The sequence below is a fragment of the Dreissena polymorpha genome, chromosome 2 (assembly GCF_020536995.1).
Source record: "Dreissena polymorpha isolate Duluth1 chromosome 2, UMN_Dpol_1.0, whole genome shotgun sequence".
Lineage (NCBI taxonomy): Eukaryota > Metazoa > Mollusca > Bivalvia > Myida > Dreissenidae > Dreissena > Dreissena polymorpha.
In genome coordinates this window covers 30,811,262-30,833,627 of record NC_068356.1, presented here as the reverse complement: position 1 = coordinate 30,833,627, position 22,366 = coordinate 30,811,262, and the positions used below count along the sequence as shown (strand labels likewise).

General features: G+C 36.2%; 3 protein-coding genes across 5 annotated transcripts in view; 2 read left to right on the top strand and 1 right to left on the bottom strand.

The window, feature by feature from the left end:
• LOC127866457 (protein bicaudal C homolog 1-A-like) overlaps window positions 1-7,714 on the top strand; it is a 72,532-nt gene extending 64,818 nt beyond the window's left edge. Inside the window, exons 18-21 of the mRNA XM_052406975.1 lie at window positions 704-821; window positions 1,510-1,655; window positions 2,465-2,564; window positions 2,914-7,714. Of these exons, the coding sequence (XP_052262935.1) occupies window positions 704-821; window positions 1,510-1,655; window positions 2,465-2,564; window positions 2,914-3,041 (492 nt within the window). The 3' untranslated portion in view covers window positions 3,042-7,714. The remainder of the gene's footprint in view (window positions 1-703; window positions 822-1,509; window positions 1,656-2,464; window positions 2,565-2,913) is intronic.
• A 1,566-nt stretch (window positions 7,715-9,280) lies between these two features.
• The window catches only part of LOC127866427 (phospholipid scramblase 1-like), a 75,438-nt gene continuing 62,352 nt past the window's right edge, over window positions 9,281-22,366 (bottom strand). For 2 of the 3 annotated variants that reach the window (XM_052406938.1, XM_052406940.1), the window contains exons 6-10: window positions 20,561-20,688; window positions 19,597-19,717; window positions 17,482-17,584; window positions 15,764-15,822; window positions 14,187-14,385 (exon numbers count right to left, since the gene is read on the bottom strand). In XM_052406938.1, coding sequence (XP_052262898.1) covers window positions 14,341-14,385; window positions 15,764-15,822; window positions 17,482-17,584; window positions 19,597-19,717; window positions 20,561-20,688 — 456 coding nt within the window. In that variant the 3' untranslated portion in view covers window positions 14,187-14,340. Of the gene's footprint in view, window positions 11,329-14,186; window positions 14,386-15,763; window positions 15,823-17,481; window positions 17,585-19,596; window positions 19,718-20,560; window positions 20,689-22,366 lie in introns of those variants that run through there. The other variant, XM_052406937.1, reaches the window with a different exon arrangement.
• LOC127869638 (tigger transposable element-derived protein 4-like) lies at window positions 12,031-13,688 on the top strand. Its single transcript, XM_052412295.1, has 2 exons — window positions 12,031-12,473; window positions 12,590-13,688. Exons 1-2 carry the CDS (start codon window positions 12,031-12,033, stop codon window positions 13,686-13,688), a joined length of 1,542 nt encoding a protein of 513 aa, XP_052268255.1.

The following is a 22,366-nucleotide window of genomic DNA, read 5'->3' as shown; positions in this document are numbered from 1 at the left end:
CCCTTATAAGCCTGTGCCGACTGAAGAAGCTTTTCTGGGACAGAACTTTCAGCACATGCTTTAAACCCCTTTATCCCTTTTTATATTGTAAATTGTCCTCTTACAGCACACTTTCTGTTTTTATGATGGCATTTCTCCTTTAAAGGAAGTCTTTTTACAAAAAATGAGTTTATGCAGAAAGTGTTGACCCTGATTAGTTTGTACAGACCGCACAGGCTAGTCTGGGTCGACTCTTTATGCAGAAAGTGTTGACCCTGATTAGTTTGTACAGACCGCACAGGCTAGTCTGGGTCGACTCTTTATGCAGAAAGTGTTGACCCTGATTAGTTTGTACAGACCGCACAGGCTAGTCTGGGTCGACTCTTTATGCAGAAAGTGTTGACCCTGATTAGTTTGTACAGACCGCACAGGCTAGTCTGGGTCGACTCTTTATGCAGAAAGTGTTGACCCTGATTAGTTTGTACAGACCGCACAGGCTAGTCTGGGTCGACTCTTTATGCAGAAAGTGTTGACCCTGATTAGTTTGTACAGACCGCACAGGCTAGTCTGGGTCGACTCTTTATGCACATGTATTATCTCCAGCTTTGCCAGAACGAGGCTCACATTTCTGGTCTAACTCTTAGACTAGTTAAATCCCATCAAGCTTTAAATTTAAGTCACAGAGATCTAGTCCTTCAATCTTCTGACTGTGTCACTATTTCAGAGCCCAGGTGATGAGATCATGGAGATGGATGACAGTCTGTGGAAGGCCACGCCCGCCTCCATGTACAAACGACCTGTCGACCCCGCCCCTGGGGAGTTCCCAAGCCCAAGGAAGAAATGTACGTGATTACTAAGAGAACATAATTATGCTTATACAGCAGTATCAATATTTGCTTCTTCCCTCTATCTGGACCAAGTTGATTATGAATTTTACTATTGGTCAAATAAATCTTTGTTAAAGATTGGAGAATAAATGAGTTGAGCTTTAATAAAGATTATATGTGTCTTGTTCTGAGAAAACTGGGCTTAATTGGTGTGCGAAAAGTGTCATCAGGGACGACACTTTCCGCTATAATGGTATTTTTAGTTTCAAGGAAGTCCCTCCTTACCGAAAATCAAGTTTAAACGGAAAGTGTCGTCCCTGATTAGCCTGTGCGGACTGCACAGGCTAATCTGGGACGACACTTTACGCACATGCATTATGCCCGGTTTTATCAGAACAAGACACATATGTGATGCAAGGGCGTGGTTGCTGTCAGCTGTGTGTTGTGCCCTGCTGTAGATTCAGGACTGGATTATTTCAGACTCACACTTGCTGGTACAATTGTTCATTAAAAGGAAGTGTCTTGGAGGACAAAAATCCAGTCAATGCAGAAAGAGTTGTCCCTGATTGGCCTGTGCAGACTGCACAAGTCATGCTAATCTTGAACAACACTTTATGCACATGCATAATACCAAATTTTTCCACAACAAGGCAGATGTGTTCAGGTCCCTGATGTCTCAATATTATTGCTCCCATTGTTTCAGGGCCGGAATATGGCCTGAGTGCCAGCAACCACATGGACTGTACCCTGGTGCCCAAGAAGTCCTACTGGTCACCAGAGCTGGACCTGGCAGAGTTGTTCATCAAGCTGGGACTGGGAAAATATACAGATCTGTTCCAGCAACAAGAGGTAGGTCTAGAAATGAGCCACAGATCTGTTCCAGCAACAAGAGGTAGGTCTAGAAATGAGCCACGCTCTGAGAAACAGGAGTGCAATCCATGTGCTAAAAGTTTCCTCACAGATTAGCCTGTGTAGTCTGCACAAGCATATCAGGGATGACACTCTCTGCCTAGATTTTTAGTCAAGAAGATACTTCTTTCTATCGAAAAATGCCATAAATGCAGAAAATGTCCTCACTGATTAGCAGACTGCACAGGCAGGTCAGTTGGTCGGTCCGTCCGTCTGTCCTTCCGTCCCTCTGTCTGTCCGTCCGTCCGTCTGTCTGTCCCAAAACTTTAACCTTGGTTAAAGTTTAATAACTTTTGCAATATTGAAGATAGCAACTTCATATTTGGCATGCATGTGTATCTCATGGAGCTGCACATTTTGAGTGGTGAAAAATCAAGGTCAAGGTCATCCTCAAGGTCAAAGGTCAAATATCATTGTATTTTTCCTTCCTAAAACTTAACCCTTCGTTAAAGTTTTGAATATTGAAGATAGCAACTTGATATTTGGCATGCATGTGTATCTCATGAAGCTGCACATTTTGAGTGGTGACAGGTCAAGGTCAAGGTCATCCTTCAAGGTCAAAAGTAAAAATAAATAAATACAATCCAAGGAAAGTAATAAGCTTTAAAAGGGAGATAATTTCTTAACATGCCAATTGATATATTGAAATTTTATTTTAAAGGGAGGCAATAGGGGGCATTGTGTTTCTGACAAACACATCTCTTGTTTTAATACCTAAGGTACATGTACATATTGTGTTGCTGTTGCAGATTGACCTCCCTACATTCCTGACCCTGACAGACCATGACCTTCGAGAGCTGGGTATCTCAACGTTTGGTGCCAGAAAGAAGATGCTCCTTGCGATTGCAGGTAATCATGTAACCATGGTAACAGCTCTGAACACTTCAGATAATGGCCTCATGGCTGTGTTTCATTGTGTTCATGCATGTCAACATTCAGGCAATAATTAATTTCATTCTTATTAGTATACCCCACAGTATTTAGTACAGAGGGGAAGGGCGAATACTAGAATGCAGTAGCTGACTTTGGTTATGTAACAAAATGTTGTGTCACTGTTTAAACTGTTTGAATGACCAAATTGTATAACAATGATGAATAGTCCAATCAATGTGAGACAACAATATTGGCCATATGTTATTTCTTACAGCCTACATTGTTTCTTTAGATGTGAATAATATTGTTTCATGTTGCCTTTAAGATCTGAATAAGAGACGAATGTTGATGACAGCAAACAATCACATGGAGAATACCGACTCCTTTCACGAGAAAGTCTCCCATGACCATGACGTGTCACATGCAGGCATCACTGGCCTCTCTGGCTGGTAACCAGACCAATCCACACTGGTCCGCTGGTAACCAGGATAATCCACACTGGTCCACTGGTAACTAGGACAATCCACACTGCTACGCTGGTAACTAGGACAATCAAGAGTGATCTGATAAGGGTGAAACTTAACTGTGAGCCCCTTCATTATGTACATGGACAATCTACGAACACAAACTCTGAGCGTCGTTCTGGGAAAACTGGGCTAAATGTATGTGCATAAACTATTGTGTAAGATAAGCTTGTGCTGTCTGCACAGGCTAATCAGTAAAACAAACCTTTGTAGCTTAACTGGATTTTTATTTTGACGATACTTCCTTTAAACAAAAAATTTCATACAAGAGGAATGTGTTGTCTCTGATTAGCCTGTGCAGACTGAGCAGGCTAATCTGGGACAACTCTTTATACAGACGCATTTAGCCCTGTTATCCCAGAATTAGGTTGACTCTGATTATGGTGATACAAAATTGTGAGCTGCTTCTTTCTGTGAAGTGAAGTGCCCCTTAAACTCAGATAAAATTGAAGCTAAAGTCTCAGAGCCTTCATGTAGTCATTTGACAATGCTTACGAACATTGATCATGGTGACACTATTCTATGAGCGCCTGAATGATGTAGATTGATAATCTACACTTATCCAGAAATGGTCAAACTAACCTATGAGCGCCTGAATAATGCTGATTGACAATCTTCAGTTATTCAGAGAATTGTGTAATTAAACTGTGAGCGCATGCTTGATGTAGATTGACAAGGTCTTGGAGTTGTGGGTACATTCTAGCACAGTATTTCACATTCAAAGACTGTTTTAAAACTGTCTGATAGGGTTAGATGTTAGATGAGAAAAAATCACAAGTTTGACAAGCTCAAGTTGTGCAAACTTACAGAACACAACTCTGCAATATACTCATGTTGAACATCCCATACTATGATAAAGGAAGAGGAAACTATTAGATAATTTAGTTATTTCAACAAAGATTTGTAACATCAGCATTTTTAGTGTTGAATACAAGCAGTATATTTTCCTGAAAATCGGTGTTTGATTTCAACATGCTGATTGATTGTGATTTTTCATGGATATCATGAAAATCCTCTCAATGTATGACTGATTTTGTGGTAACAAAGGAGTGAAAAGTGTTGTGACATAAACATGGAACAGCACAAACAGTCACAAGGGATATTAGTTGTAACTTAAGTCAAGTTAGGCAGTTATCAATCTATTATCACTATTTCTGACATTAATTACAGATTGTCAGGGGTCTGCTAACCCAAGTTACATATGAAGTTATTGTTTTAATTGTCATTACATATGCACACATAGTTATGACATTATGTTCTACTCTTTATATCCTGCTGGAGGCATGTATGACTCTTATACAATCAGAAGTATCAAACCCCAACTAGTCAATTTGTATTTGTACTGACAATTAACTTAATTACATAAAAAGTATACATTTTGGTCATATTCTTTTTATAAGATTATAGGTATGGATATAAATGTGTAATTTGGTTTATATACTCAAATATTTATTTTTAAAAACTGAAACAAAACCCCACTTAGTCAATTTACAAGAATTATTTTATTTGGATTATTGACTATAAGTTGTTGTTGTTACTTGGCTTACTGTGTAATGAAACATATATAGATGCTATAATGTGTATTGTTGGTAGTAATAAATCATGTTTGCTTGTCATTTTATACCTTTCAAAGAACATGCCTTCCTTATTTCAGTCAACAGTAAAATACTGGAATACTTATAAAGAGCAGATCAATTTCACTACTAGTACTTTTTAAATAATAATTAATATTTGAAAACTATATAATGTGTTAATGGCAATCCTGTGTTAATTTATGAAGCATAAAAATAATTATATAAAGACATTTTACATTATTTTTTGAAGATTATACCAAATACAACTATACAAGTAATAGTATAGGTTTTCTATAACTACAGTTCCGATTCAACTCTGATTTGTTAATATTTCTTTGATGTAGGAAAGAAATGCATGCTCTTTGATTGGGGAATTATTCATATTTTATCTTATAGTCCCTGGACAAAAATCTTGGACAACAAAGCCCATGTTATGCCTGTAACCCGATCATACGTCATTGTGTACATAGTAGCATTGCTCAGCTATTGCTAAAGGCAAACCCCATTTTATTTATTGCCCCTTCTTTTGCATTTTACTATGTTTATAGATGCCTTTATTGAATTGTATTGTAGATTCTTAGATGCAATCATCAAAGTCAATGGATCTGTACTGTTATTTTAATTATTTTTTCAATTGTATTATTTAGTTAAAATGTTACTAATTATGTTATTGAGCAAATATGTATTTTAAGTGATTTTTCCCATGTTTGCAAAGATGAAATCCGTCCATTTTTGTGATATAAATGCAGCTTGTGTTTTTACAAGCATTATGCACAATATGCAAATATCTACTTTATCAGATATATTTTGTAGATTTGTTGTTTATTTCTTTTTGCTGTAAAACATGTACATGTTTATATACATTGCTGATTTTGGTGTTAACATTTTGGCTGTATAGTGTAAACTGGAATGTATTCATGTTTACAACAACAACAACATTTATTTGGTAATGTGAGTCTACCTGACCAAAATACAACTTATGATTCATTGCATAAGGCAAAGTTGTTAAAAGAAGTAAATGTTTGGCCCTTTGTCCCCGGCAGACTATACAGTGGACAATGTTTGTGTCCTAACATTTGTTTGTGGGGCCTCATGCCTGTCTTTGACACATTTCTAGCTTAATTGCAAGTTGTTGCTTAACTGACATTACTGCTATAAAATATTGATAAGACTAAATGATGCAAATTAGATTTTTGTTCAGAGTATGTGAGCGTACTGTATTATGATGCTTAGTTTTGTGCTATTTTGTGCTATTTTCTCCCTATGTTATTTGTCTTCATTGATTATGGTAGAGTTACAGGTGTATATTGGTGTAAAAAGACAGCTCCCTTCACATATTTAGTTAACTAGGCAAAAAGGCTACAAACTATAAATGTGAATATTTTTTAGAGAAAAAACATTTGAAGTACACATTGTTTACTTAATTGTTTCAAACATTTATGGTTGGTACCCAACTGAAATGTTTTAATTTGCTGTGCACATGTATTGCTGTGGGACTTTTTTTATAAACAAAACTAATTTCATAGTTGTGCTAGAACAGCTTTCCTAAATCCATCGTTCAAAAGAGACCATAGAGGTTCTAAATGACATTCAGAGTGATAACACAATGCCTGCTAAAGGGTTTACTCTACAATATAAAACCCATTAACCCTTTCCTGCTCAAAAGCAAAGTGAATTAGGCTAAGTGCAACAAGCATAAAACCTGAACAGTCCACCAGTGACATGCAGGCTGTTCTGGTTTTATGCTGTTTGCTGTTCATCAGTTTCTTAGAGTTGGAAATGTAGCCTTTGAAACCTATTATCTATAAAGAAAGGTCTTTAATTTAATTTTCAAAGGGATTTCAAATGTTTCAAAATACATATCTGTGCGGTAATAGGTTATTCTTGGGATACAAAACGACATAACCAAGCGGAGCCTTTTTAAATCTTTCCAAAATCATGCGAGCTATAATTATCTGATTGCAACTATCATTTTAATTCAAAAGCAGTCAGCATTGTTCCTGCCTAAAACTAAATTAAGAATTTTTTTTAGGACATTTGGAACATCCATAGTTTGACTGGTCCCGGCCCACACATCAGTCCCCAGGGGCCCTAGTGTACTAGTGTTTGTGAAGGGAGCTGTCTCAGTGTAATTTCTTGTCAATTCCAACAAAGATTTGCCGCTTGTATAGACCCCACCCACAGGCAGGCTGTCAAGGTGGGTGTACTGCTCATTGAATGGGATGGTAGTCTTACATCTGGCGAAACTCTCAAATATATATTTTTTTATTCTGAAATTTGATTTTTGGAATTGACTGAATACGTTTAGATATGTGAAATTAGATCTGCATCAGGCATATTTTCTCTGAAGTTGATGATTTTCGTGCTTATTTTGTGAAATAAAGAATAAAATTGCATACAACAAAACATACAAGCGCAATTAAACTACTGAGCCATCTCTATTCATTCTATTGTTTACAAGTATTGTTTCTAAGGTAACCAGTAAGATTACTTGAGGTTTTCCATTGAGCAGTAGACCCAAAGAAGCCCATGATTGAACTATTGGACGGGACATTCATTTCTCATGTGTGTAATGTACCCATAGTGGAGTTTTATATATAATGTGCATATAATGTTGCAAACGTTGAAGTTAGCCTAATTGTCAATGTTGTTTGCTATAAATTGTTGCTTTATACATTTTTTTTAATGGCTTCATTGTATATTATAGTTTTACATATAATGTGGCTTGTATACAGTGATCAGTGCCATGTCCAGCTGATTTGGTAACTGAGTACTGCTTTATAAATATCCGTCCATGACTTATTGTATACATTTTTAGAGTGATGTACAATTTAAGTACTGTTATATGCATGAGTTGTGATGAACATTGCATTATAGCGCAACCTTTCACTTATTTTTAAAATTTGTAAATGCTGTATTACTGACATTTGTTAAGGATACGGCTCTCAACAAAGCTGTGTTGGTTTATGCAAGTTATTATAAACCAAAATGTGCAAGTTGGCTTATATCAATAAAAATTTTAATAGTTTGTATTTTTTTATCTGACCTATTTCTTGAACGAGTAAAATGCTAGTTTTCATGTAGAAGCAATAAGCTAAAGCAGAATGGCAGCAGGGGTGGGGTGCTGTTCCTTATTAAAATACACACGCAATGTTTTATTGACTATTCACGGTAGTCTTAAGTATTATGTAGTTTTACTTAATTATTAATAACATCCAATTATCTTTAAGAAAGAACATATCCCTTGACATATGATTTAAATTGGGGATCTAATATAAGTTCTAAAGTGGAAACAGCACACTTAAGGTTACTCATAATATACAAAGATTACCATTCGACGATTTTTCAGGAACGAGGCCCATGTTTATCCCCCCACCCCCCTAACCCGGTAATTTTTAGTCTGGCTGATTCCCTACATATAGGCATTCAGACAAATTTGTCACTTAATCCGTTTTATGCCGTTTGATAGACTAATTTTAGTCCCAGAAAACAATCTGCTGAAGCCTTTCATGAAATATAAAGGTCAACAAATCATGTTCACTTTACTTTGATACATTTTCTTTGCCATGTTTTTAGTCTAAAGACATTTCAGAATTGCAAGTGCTGAACACCGGGAGCTATGTAGCATAATGATGACTTGAGCCATGTTGTGGGAAAAAAGGGTTTAATGCATGTCTGTAAAGTATGGTCACAGACAAGCCTTAGCAGTAAGCACCAGCTAGACAATGAAATTTTCTGGGCTTATGGAAGTTTTTGTTTGAAAAGAATTCTTTAATAAGCATAGGCAGACTTCAAAAGTTAATTTTGGAAGATACATTATTCACTTAATGACACTTCTTTTTCCATGAGCCCAACTCAATGTCCTTTTTGACAGAATCAACTGCATCAGTCTAACCCTTTGAAGGATTTTCATTACATTCGTTTCAAATGTTGAGCTCAATAAGGCTATGGCCAAAAGATACAGTCTGTCATTCCGGCTCACAGTAAAGGTCACACTTAAAGGTCAAAGATACAAGTCTTCATTTCTGCATGCAGTAGGCATTTATGTCACTCTTGGAACTTCAATGCTGCACTTGAAGGTTAAAACTTCCCTATAATAGGTTGTACCATTAAGGATTACAGATGGTATAAGACTTTGAGGCACCTTAAGGTCAAGGTCACACAAATGATTATGGCAGGTGACATACCTGTCTAAGTGTCTTTTTTTTATTAAGTTGTTTTAAATTGTATGATTTTCAGTTGCTTTCTAATTAAACACAATTTATTATGAACACCATGCTTCTAGAGTGTTCACAGGGTTTCATTAATGCAATATATACTGTCCTGCATTTCTGATAGCTCTGTTTGTAATAGAACTTAACTATTTTCAACCTAAGAAGAGAAAATAACAAAACTGTATGATCAAGTTTCATGAAGGTTTGGTAATTTTTTTGTACAGCATTCTCAAGTTTTCCATGAAGATTTGGCAATAAATGCCTCTAGGGTACTCACAAGGTTATTGTTGACAACAGATGACACACAACAGCAATACACAAAAGGTGATCTCAAAAGCTCACCATGAGCATGTTGTGAATAGGTTGCACAAAACAAAAAAGATTTTATCACACATTTATTAAGTACTAAAATACATCCCAATACAGATAAAACTGGCTGTTTAAAAGTGGAGAATGCAAAAAACATTATGGAGAATTATAAAATATATTCCAAGTCATGGGTTACTGTATGGAAAGAATACATGGCACTGAATAATATTGCAGCAAGCTTCAAACTTTGAATGGATGATCCTCAGTTACATAAGATATAGGAAATCTTGAACAGATTGGATAAAAATCATGCCAAAATTAGCTGAAGTACACATAGAAATAACAATAACATAACTGCGTGCTTTAAATAGCAGTTTAATACCCAAAGACATAACAATAAGATCAACGTTTGCTTAAAATAGCAATTGAACACACAAAGAAATAACAATAAGATGAAAGTGTGCTTAACTGATTTGATACAAGTAGTAATTTGCGCAACAGGAGGACCAAGATGGCCATAGATTCTCACTGAAAATTCATTGCACTGGTTTAGTATCATTACAGAGGATTTTCAGCATGCTATATACCTTGATGTTTTCCTATAATACCATTTTCATCAGCAGCATCTTAATTTGTTTTGGAAAGCAATATTGATAATCTTTGAAGAATAAATACACAATCATAGATACGTTCTGACCAGTCAAATTTCAAAAAAACTAATCATATTTCTGGTTAGAATTATTTTCATGAAAATCATTCAGCTCGTTATAAATATTAATGCAAACGTTTTTCTTGCTGGATAGAATTTGTTCAAACTGTGGATACACCTAAGCACATTTCAAATTTAGCTCATTTCTGGATTCCCTTAAAAATTGTTGCACACTAAGAATTTGGATATTTTAAATTGTATAATAATTCAAAATGTGTTCTCACATCCAGAGCTGACAACACTTTCATCCTCAATGAATCCTATTTCTGTATACAAATTGTATGTCTTAAAAAGCAAGCAATATCAGGTTTGATCAAATAAAAATCAGGAAAATTTGTAAAGAAAAAAACAACAGAAAAATAAACATGACTAACAAGATAGAAAATATTCTCATAATCTATTGCATGAAAGTGGTTTTGTTTGGCCCGTATACCAAAAGCAACATTCGGATACAGAAATATAAAATGGTTATGAATAGATATACTTGTAGATTATCCTTTAACAATATTAGGATGCAAATAATAGATAGATACTATCTGTTTGCATAAACATTGTTGGCATACCCGGTAAACATGGAATTGCTTAAAAAATATCCCTGCATTTAAGACCTACCACATGTTTCAAGTACACTCTATAAATTAACACATGGTCTGTAACGCTTTGTTATACAACTATGATCAATGTTTAAGTATATTATATAATATATAATAATTATATATAACACCAAATTAGATTAGATTAACCCTTTGCATGCTGGGAAATTTGTCGTCTGCTAAAATGTCGTCTGCTGAATTTCTCAAATTAGCATTTTCTTTGATTTTTTTTCAAATAATACTATTAGAATAGCAAACAGTTTGGATCCTGATGAGACGCCACGTTCTGTGGCGTCTCATCTGGATCCAAACTGTTTGCAAAGGCCTTCAAAATTCGGTTCCAGCACTGAAAGGGTTAAACAATGACAGCCCTGTTTCATGTTATAATATTACAGCCAAGTAAACTAAATTTTGGACAAGTTCAGTGCAGCAAAGCTCATGCTTGTGTCATCACACACAGTCATGTCTAAACGACCTATTGCAAAATTAGTGATACATTTAACTCATTTATGCCTAGTGGACTCTCCCATCCGTCTATACTGGATCAATTGTTTCCAAAATTAGGGATGTCTAGTATATTTATTTCTATATTTAGAATATTTCTTACAGAAATTTCTTATAAGCAAACAGCGCAGACCCAGATGAGACGCCGCATGATGCGGCGTCTCATCTGGGTCTACGCTGTTTGCCAAGGCCTTTTTTCTAGACGCTAGGCATAAATGGGTTAATACAAAGATTAAACTAGCTTCTTCTAACATAAACTATCTCTAGCCAATTACCATCAGGTCTCTGATTACCAAAAATAAACTTGAAAACCCTGAAATTAAATGACAAAAGAAGGTCTAATATCTACTTCCAGGCAATAATATCACAATATACAATAAAAATACAGAGAAATGTATAATGATTATATTAAGAATATTTATGTAAGTAATGATAACATATTATACAAAATCACTATACAGTCTAACCTGCACATCCGACCACTTGCATTTAGCGACCCACCTCGCTAAACGACCGTTATTAATTCCTCCCAAGCTAAAATCAATTAAAAATGGCTTTACTTAACGACCACCTTAAATCCGCGACCAACGACCATTGTTTTTCTTACAAATTAAGACTCGTTACGACAGTAAGCGACCATTTTGCAGTCTCGCAGTGAAGTTGCTAAGCGATGGTGACACTCAACTAACAATGCAGGTGATAATCCGCTAATTGGCATCCACGCTTGCACGCTGTTATCGGGAGCAAACTGTGAAAACTCGGCTGACATTAATTATTTGTGTACTTAAAGTTTGCAAATAATTGTTTTAATTACAATGACTATATTTACTCAAAGGTAAGTTTGTAACGGACAGCAGTATAAAAAGGGAGGTAAATAATTTTTCAAGCACTTGCAAAAGTACACAAACAGCGCAACATGTCTTCTACTAAACGAAAGTGTCTTACATTGGAAGAGCGGATGAAAGCACTAAAAATGCTTGAATCCGGGAGGAGCTGTAGGGCTGTAGCGACCGAGATGGGTGTTGGTAAGACACAAATACAGTCGGTGATGAAAAGAAAACGAGAAATTATTGAAGAGTATGAAGGGGACGGTAATCTACAAACCAAGCGTCCGCGGAAAGCCACAGAATATGACGATCTAAATGACCTTGTTCACAAGTGGTTCTTAGATGCTACTGGGCGTCACGTGAACATATCGGGACCACTCCTGAAAGAACGGGCGCTCAAGTTCGCAGCAGAATTGGGGTTAGCGTCGTTCAAGGCATCAAATGGGTGGCTCGACTCATTCCTAAGACGCCATAACATTGTATTCAAAACACGGACGGGTGAGAGAGCGGAGGTGGATCCAGTCGTAGTGGATGACTGGAAAAAGCGTCTACCAACAATCTGCGAAGGTTATCAACCGTGTGACATCTATAACATGGATGAAACAGGATTATTCTACAAACAAAGCACAAGGTAAGAAAAAAATTAAAACACCCTAATAATAAAACACATAAATAAATGAAAATATAAATAAATAAACAAATAAATTATAATTTTATATTTCAAAATTACTTTTTTAATATTTTCAGTGCGACGTTCTTCAAGAAAGGCGAGACATGTGCCGGCGGGAAGATGGCGAAGGAGCGCATCACTGTGGGTTTATGTGCCTCGGTAACGGGAGATAAGCTGCCCCCAATCATCATCGGGAAATCAAAAAAACCGAGATGTTTTGGGTCAGTTACTCCCGACAAATTGCCGATACGGTATTACAACAACAAAAAGGCGTGGATGACGACCGGGATAATGGAAGACTGGCTGAAGTGGTTTGATCGGCGGATGCGACATGCCAAAAGACACGTCATATTATTCATAGACAACGCACCATCACACCCTCGCATCACACTAACCAACATCAAGCTACAGTTCCTTCCTCCAAACACAACATCAGTGATACAACCCATGGACCAAGGGATCATACAGACAATGAAGCTAAAGTACAGAAAACGTCAACTACAACACGTGATGATGGAGCTGGAAAGATCGTCGGCGACCACCGGACCTCAAATTCTGAAAGAGGTTAACATCCTACAAGCTATCTACTGGGTCATAAGCGCATGGAAGGAGACAACGACGGAGACGATCGGCAAGTGTTTCGCAAAATGCGGATTTATGAGTGACAGTGAAAAAAGTGCTAGTGCTAGTGACAGTGAAAAATGTGCAGATGACCGTGAAAAAAGTGTTAGTGAAAACATTACAAGTGACAAAAGTGACAAAAGTGAATGTGATGATGTTGAGGACGACTTGCCTCTCATCATGCACAAATTAGCACATGATTTATTTGGGTGTGAAGTGAAGGACCTCATCAACATTGACAGGGACTTCACAACATGCGCAACGGACATGGACGAATGGAAGAAGTCAGCACCGGAAATTCTACAAGAAGATGGATGTGACGAGGAAGATGACACAAACCCAACAGAAGAGGAAGCGACGACATCAGAAACAACACTCTCCATGAGTGAGGTAGTGGAAATGAGCAGAAAACTGAAGGACTGGGCAGTGAAGAAAGGGCACCATGATCTACTAGCGACATTGATGGAAGCCAGCAACCAGATAGGGGATATAGCCATGAATGGAGAGAAGGTGAAACAGACTAAGATTGAGGATTTCTTTTTCAGGCCATCTTAATATTGTTGTAATGTGTAAATATGTGTATGCTGTTCCATGTAAATATAATGTTCATTGTTGCTATGCTTGATATGTATGCTTTTTATTTGATATGTATGTATTATTGCAATTTTAATTGTTTAATTATATGACTGTTACATATTGTATTTGTAGTGGTTTAATTTGTATTTATTTGTATGTAAAGTTTGATGTATTAGGTAAATATGTTTATGTATTTTTTTATTAAATAAATGTATATTAATATATTAAATACAATTAAACAACAAACAACTTTTTTTTCTGTATATATTTCTATAAAAACGAACACTCAACATATATTTGAATGTATAATGTACATACTAAAGCGAGATACACATGCATGTACTGACATATGCTAATGTGTTGCATTAACAACGACCAACTGGTCTGACAGGTCAAACTGTACTCAGAGACCACCTCAGTTAAGAGACCACTTCCTAGATTCACCTTGGGTGGTCTCTGAAGACAGGTTAGACTGTATATATGTTTTGATACTTTGGCTAAACTTTCGTAAGAAACACCAGAAGTAAAGAAATTTCCAGATTAAGTCTTACACATTTACTATACGTGATTTTTTCTCATACAATGGTATACAGTACACACCATTATATCTAATTTGCAGGTTTCTCTTTGGTTAGTTGTTGTTGTTCTTCCTCTGCTGTTCGAAGACGTAATAGTCCTGAAATGTCAGAAATAACATGAAATTTGTCATGACATGATAGTGAAGATGTTGCACATGACATGATAGTAACTTCCGTCTCACATGACATTATAGTAACTCCGTCTCACATAACATGACAGTAACTCCGTCTCACATGACATGATAGTAACTCCGTCTCACATAACATGATAGTAACTCCGTCTCACATGACATGACAGTAACTCGGTCTCACATGACAGGATAGTAACTTCGTCTCACATGTGAAGATGTCTGACATTACATGATAGAGAAGATGTCTGACATGAAATGATAGTGAATATGTTTGACATGACATGATAGTGGAGATGTCTGACATGACATGATAGTGAAGATGTCTGACATGACATGATAGTGTAGATGTCTGACATGACATGATAGTGAAGATGTCTGACACGACACGATACTAAGGACATCTAACATGTCATCTGAAATGATATTGTAGTATTAACCTGTGAAATGGCATGATAGCAAGGATACCTGACATATCAAGATGGTGCAAACATCTCATATGACATGATAGTGAAGATGTCTGAAATGACATGATACTATGGACATCAGCCATGACATAGTAGTAAGGATGCCAGTCATGACACAACAGTTATACATCATAAAGACGTCAGTAAAGACATTATAGTCACGATGTCAGTAATGACATAACAGTTAGGACATTGGTCATGACATGATAGTTAGGACGTCAGTCATTACATAATAGTTAGGAAGGCAGTCATGACATAATAGTTATGTTGTTAGTCATTACATAATCGTCAGGATATTGGTAATGGCATACTAGTTAAGAAGCCAGTCATGACATGATAGCTAGAAAGCGAGTCATGAACAAATAATTAGGATTTCAGTCATGACATTCTAGTTAGGACGTCAGTCACTACATTATAGGAAGCCAGTGAAGACATTATAGTTAGGACGTCAGTCATGACATAACATTTAGGTGGTCAGTCATGACATTATAGTTAGGATGCCAGTCATGATATAATAGTTAGAACGCCAGTTGTGACATAACAGTTCAGAAATCAGTCATGACATAAAAGTCAGGATGTTAGTTATGATATAACAGTTAAGACATCAGTCATGACATAATAGTTTGGACATGACAGACATGACATAAGAGAAAGAAAGTTAGACATGACATAAAAACATGAACATAAGACAGGAGATGAGTGCAAGGATCACAGACAAGACATGGCTTGAGAACAGCAATCTTGTAAAATATCTACACACCCATGATCAATATTTACAAAGAGATTTAGTTAATGTTTTACAATTCTACACTGCAATCATTTAACTTATCTTTTTTATTAAACTGTTTGGACCTTAGTATCTGTATAAGAAAGTGACATACCACCATGAATGTGGCTGCAATGCACAGGACCTTAGCATTAAGGGACATGTCAGCAGGAACTGAAACAAATATAAATGAGATGTGCTCTGTGAAAAAGAGGTTCAATGCATGTGAGTAAAGTGTCGTCCCAGATTAGCCAGTGCAGTCCACACAGGCTAATCAGGGACGACACTTTCCGCCTAAACTGATTTTTTGCTAAGAAAAGAAATTCTGCAAACAAAAAATACCAGAAAGGAAAGTGTGGTCCTTGATAAGCCTGTGCCGACTGCACATACTAATCTTGGACGACACTTTAGGCGCATGCACTAAAACCCCTTTTCACAGAGCACGGCTCAAATAAAATGAATATGGCTTATTCCAAAACTCACAGTTTTTATTTTATTTGATTTCTATTAAAGTGAACATGTTTCATGATGAATGAAGTACACATCATAAATAAATTATTATGGCTTTAACAATTGTATTGTTATTTACCAGGGCTAAAATTTTAAACAAAACACAATCTAATTAGTTGTAGAAACAGCTTGTCAAAGGCATTAATTTTATTTTGACCCTTTTCAGACTATTTCCTGAGTTGAATCAGGACCTAAATATTTTTTAAGCAGATTATTTGAATTCTCCCCACACAGACGTTATAACACCTTATCCCAGGGACAACATCATATCTAGTATGCAATTGTAATTAGTAATTGAAATTAACCTGAATAACAAATAAAAAGCAAGAGCACCGCATAACGGGTACCAACGCTCGGCTGCGGGTGCAGTTTTGAATAAATGAAAGCTTGCGATAATTTTTTTTTTAGAGGTCACTGTGACTTTGACCTTTGACCTAGTGACCCCCAAAATGGGTGTGGCTTGTAAAACTAATCCAGGTGCATCTACATATGAAGTTTCAAAGTAGTAGGTGGAAGCACTTTGATTTTAGAGCCAATGTAAAGGTTTTAGCACGACGCTGACGGCGGACGACGAGCTGGCTTTGACCTCCGAAAACAGCCGAGCTAAAAATCAGTAAAGCCTTGTTATGGAAAAATTGCGTTTAATCAATGTGCGTACAGTGTCATCCCAGATAAGCCACTGATGTCCAGTCAGACTAAGCAGGGATGACACTTTCTGCTTAAACTGGAATTTTGCTGAGGAAAGCAAATTCCATAAAAGCTTTTAGTGCAGAGTGCAAAGGCTATTCTGGAATAACACTTTACTTACATGAATTAATCCCAGTTTTCTTAGAAAAAGGCTCAATTTCATATATGGCAATTAGCCCTCCTCTTTTTCAGACACTATATCGCTTGATTCCTAAGTGGAATCAGACTTTGTTTTCTTTCTTAAAGATCAAGATCCCTGAGAGATTATCCAACCCATTACCTGAGTCACCAGGGGATATCTATAGCAAACTAAACTGGGATTACTGCATGTGCCTAAGGTGTCGTCCCAGATTAGCCTGTGCAGTCTGAACAGGCTAATCAGGGTTAACACTTTCCGCGTATGTTTTTGTTTGTTTTAAAGAAGTCTCTTTTTGGGGAAAATCCAGTTAAGGCGGAAAGTGTCATCCCAGATTAGCCTGTATTGGGACAAAACTGTACGCACATGCATTAAGGCCAGTTTTCACAACGAGGCTCGTTTCATGTCTTTTTGAAAGATCCCTGAGTGGTTATCAAAGCCATGACCTCCAAGTTGCCAGAGAGTTATCTAAACCCCATGTATAGCCCATGAATACTCACAGTTGACCCTGAAGGAGTCTGCATCAGTCATCATGTCTGTGCAGACACCGCGCCACACCTTGGCAATGTTACCAACCCGCTGGGTCAGGGAGGGGTCAGTAATCTAGTAGCAGAGAGACAAAGGTCAACATGCTGTTACTTGTCAACCAGATTTATTGGTAAATTAGTGGCAACTATTTTTATACTATATCTGGCATGGAAAAGGTTGATATAATAAAAATTACTTTCAAACTTTAAAAAATAAAAAATAAGTGTTTCATGTTTAAAGTTTTATCATACATGTATTCCTAAAAATTATCTTTCCACTACGCTGATATCAATCTGATATGCTGATACAAAGGTGCCTTATATAATTTTTTATACCAGGACAGTAAGAGTTTAAATCAGGCATTGTTAAGTGGTACGTTTTATGGTTTGGGATCAACCATAGTCATATGTACATTAAAAAAAAAATAACAAAACTTTGTAATACCAAGATGTTATACATTTTAGAGCAAAAAATAAAGTTTTTTAATAACATATCATACCATGGTACATTTATAAATGATATTGATTGTACATACGCATTAAATCAAACGGAGGCACAACATTAACTTGTGAAAGTTTATATTAATTAAATAATAAGTTGCCGTGGGAAGTTGGGGCGGGTGGGGGGGGCCAAGTCCGACAGGATTGCCTAGGGTGCCAAATACTCTGGCGCAGGCTCTATCTCACCTGATATATTACAAAATAATACACTGTAACACCAATATAACACGCTCCGTTATAACGCTGTATCCAATATATAACGCGGGGGTGCTTGGATCCCATTTTTTCTCCAACCTTCGATTTCTGATTTAAATCCATGTTATGCAACTACATGTATTTTCAGAAAATTCAAAGATGGCAGCGATCAACTATTCAACTGTCAATTTAACCGATTTTAATCGCTCAGATGTTAAATGACACCGACAGCTAATTGGTATTAATCTGTTGTGTAATGTCAATACAGGTGTGAATACTCACATGTCAGTGTTTATTCAATGCATTCCCTATCAGCGTGGTTTGGTGCGCTAATTTCAATAACATAAGCGCAGGCGGAATTATTATCAAATTACAGTTATTCAATATGATTAAAACTTTCTTACTTTGATATGATTGAAGTTTGTCTATAGTAAAGAAGCGGCTCTAAATATACTGCGCACAGTATAAAACAAGTTTTTCTGACATTTCATTATCATTCTAGTATTAAGGCATTTAATTTTCAGTACGAGTAAGTGAAATTAATTAAATAATCCAAACGATTTATTTCCATGCTTTTGCAGTGCAATTGTTAAGAGAGATTCACTTTCATTTTTGCCCAGTCTCAGATAGTCCCCGGGAAGCACGTTTTTTTTACATGAATGGGTATGACGCAATAAAACATTTCTTTGTACATGTATTGTATTGCATTCAATATAAATTTCAATTCGCTCGTCCAATGAAAGCTGTGTCCCATAATGCACTGTACTCTTTACACTTCTGAAAAATGGCCTATACATATGGTTGTGTTTATGAAATTCTTAAACATATTTATCGTCATAAATGTTAAAGATTATTTTTGTGTAACGGATGTTGTAATTTTATTGGATTATTGGATAAATGTGCACATTAGAAAAGCGGTATGTATACTGTTATCGATACGATTCGGTTTATATACATGTATTGACGAATGAAAACACCACATGGCAATAAACAGGACCTATATTATAGGCTATACCATACCTGATTTTATAGCCCCCTGCAATAAATGACTTCAAAACTTATAACGCTGTCCGTTTATAACACTGTCGCGTGGCTTGGACCCCGTCATCCGCGTTATATTGGAGTTACAGTGTAGGTAAACTGTAATTCTCTATATACTTGGGCATACTCGTAAACATTTATGCAAATGCAAGCTCATCTATAGATTTTTATACATTTCTACAAAATAAACTATTATAGTAAACAAGTAAAAAAGTAATGATCAAAAATCATTTTGATTTTCAAAAAAAGTGTAAAAAGCTATACTGAAACAAAAATGTTAAGCATACTGTTGACTGTATATTTGTATACCTGATTGACCATACATATACCATGAACAAATCATGATCATACCGGAAAGTCAATGTCATCTGTGCAGCAGATTGCCTGGCAGGGACAGCACGGGCCCCAGACGGTGAACATATGGTTGTCTGCTGCATCATATACCTGCATGTGGGCTTGGCATTTGGAGTTGCTGGAATTGAAAGTCATATACCTGCATGTGGGCTTGGCATTTTGAGTTGCTGGAATTGAAAGTCATATACCTGCATGTGGGCTTGGCATTTGGAGTTGCTGGAATTGAAAGTCATATACCTGCACTAGGCATTTGGAGTTGCTGGAATTGAAAGTCATATACCTTCATGTGGGCCGGCATTTGGATGTGCTGGAATTGAAAATCATATACCTGCATGTGGGCTTGGCATTTGGACGTGCTGGAATTGAAAATCATATACCTGCATGTGGGCTTGGCATTTGGACGTGCTGGAATTGAAAATCATATACCTGCATGTGGGCTTGGCATTTGGACGTGCTGGAATTGTAATTCACAGAAATCATTGGTATACAAGGATGTAACATTAGACCTGGACACCAAAACCTTTTCAGCAACAATTGCAAAGGAACATGTAGTGCGAAGATTGGTATTATGTCATATGTTGCCAAGGCAGCTCAAGACAAGCCTGCGCATTAAGCCCTACCCTGTCTTATTAAATGTAGACTGTGACTTCACAATACACCTTTCAAACATTATTTTTGGGTATTGAAGCGATTAATGTCCCTCTTTGATCCTGCCATTGAGTCGCCCCATGGGGGTGTATATGTAGATTATTGTCAGTAGGGTGTTTACAGAATAAATGTCATTGCCAGGTCTTAATCTTACCAATGAGGAGCCCCATGGGGGCATCTATTTTGATGAATATCTGTAGGGTGTTTACACTTTAAATGCCCAACCCTGTGTTGATCCTGCAAATAAGGTGTCCCATGGGAGCCTCTATATTGGTGACTGTCTGTAGGGTGTTCAAACAATCAATGTCCCTACCCCGTCTTGATCCTCCCAACAAGGATCCCCACCGGTGCCTCCACGTTGATGACCATCTGACAGAAGCCTCCGGCACACCAGCAGCACCCCATACAGCATTTGAAGTCACGGGACATCCGAATGATCTCCTATGTAGGAAATAACTCATTATGTGAAAACAAGCAAATTAGTTGAATTGATGTCCCCTGTTAAATAAAGTTGTTTATTGATGGGTACAGAACCAAAAGAAAAGGTTATTTGAAGGCGCATTTAAAGTTACATCATACAAAATACAGAAAGTGCAAATACTCTTGTTTAATCTTAAAATCTAATACAGAAATATGATAATAAAACAATCAATCTTACAAATCTACTCCAATTACATTTGGTTATTTCTGATAGCAGAAAAATATCAATAACTCTTATTAAATCTTATCAATTAATAAATACAATCATTATAATTATAAACAATAATACATTTTTATCTTATGAATTTTGCTAATTGATTGGTGCAGAACTACATGTACAAGAAAAGATTATTTGAAGGGTTGTGCCTTTTCTCGCTTATTTGTACCTATGATGAATTTGCTATTTTATGTTGAAATCTTGTATAGTATCTAAGATATAGCCCTGAAAAGTTGCATCATACAACACAACAAGGGGCAGAAGCTATTATATAAGAAAGTGTAGGATTATAGTTGTGCATGGCATCTCTCCTCATTTATATTTATACATATATATTTATTTAACCATAAAGTTTCATGTTGAAATCTTATATTTTGTTTCTGAGATATTGCTCTGAAATCTATTTCCAGCATTACATGTTCACATTTTGATAAGCCATTCACTGTTCAACTACTGTATGTGTCCATAATAAAGTAATTGCAATATTAAGGAAATCTTTAGGGCAAACTGTCCTTTGAAGCAAGCATTTAAAGGGGCCTTTTCACGTTTTGGTAAATTGACAAAATATAAAAAAATTGTTTCAGATTCGCAAATTGTCGTTGTTATGATATTTGTGAGGAAACAGTAATACTGAACATTCACCATGCTCTAAATATCCATTATATGCATCTTTTGACGATTTAAAACCCTGAAAATTATAAAGCGTTGCAACGCAAAACGATTGAATAATTTGGACAGTTCTGTTGTTGTCGTTATATTTTGTGATACTACGAAGATTGCTTACATTAAGTATAAAATTAATCAGTCATTGTATGAGAACAGATTGCCGAGTGGTCTAAGCGATAGACTTTTACTCCAGGGGTCAGTGGTTCGAGTCCAGTTGAAGGTTACTTTTTTTCTTTCTTTAATTTTATTCTCTTTTTTTTTACTGGAGCTTTTTAGATCAAATGTTTATATTTATCAATACACAGTAAAGCATTTAATGACAAACTTCAATACATGCCAAAATCTGTGAAAAGGCCCCTTGAACAGTGATTGCTTATTAATTGTGCTGACTTCTTTAAGATTTTAACTAGTGATATGAATTTCGGAGGACCAGCGTCTATGCAGCAAATAAGTGAGGTGGCATATATCTTCAAATGATAAATAGCCTATATTTGAGATAAGACTCTTTACTTTGGATCTTAACTAAAATTCTTACAGCCAGGTTACCTTGATACTATGATTATTTTTTACATAAATACTCTGGATAGACACTAAAATATTATTTTGAATATAGAGAATAACAGGTTACTGCCTGATCTTTTTGTAATATATCAGGCAAGGCTTAGAATAATATAACGGCGAGGCTTGCCAAGTTTTTCTGTTTATCATACCTCTACGTCCCCAATTTTAAAGAAATAATAAAAAAATCGCTAAATA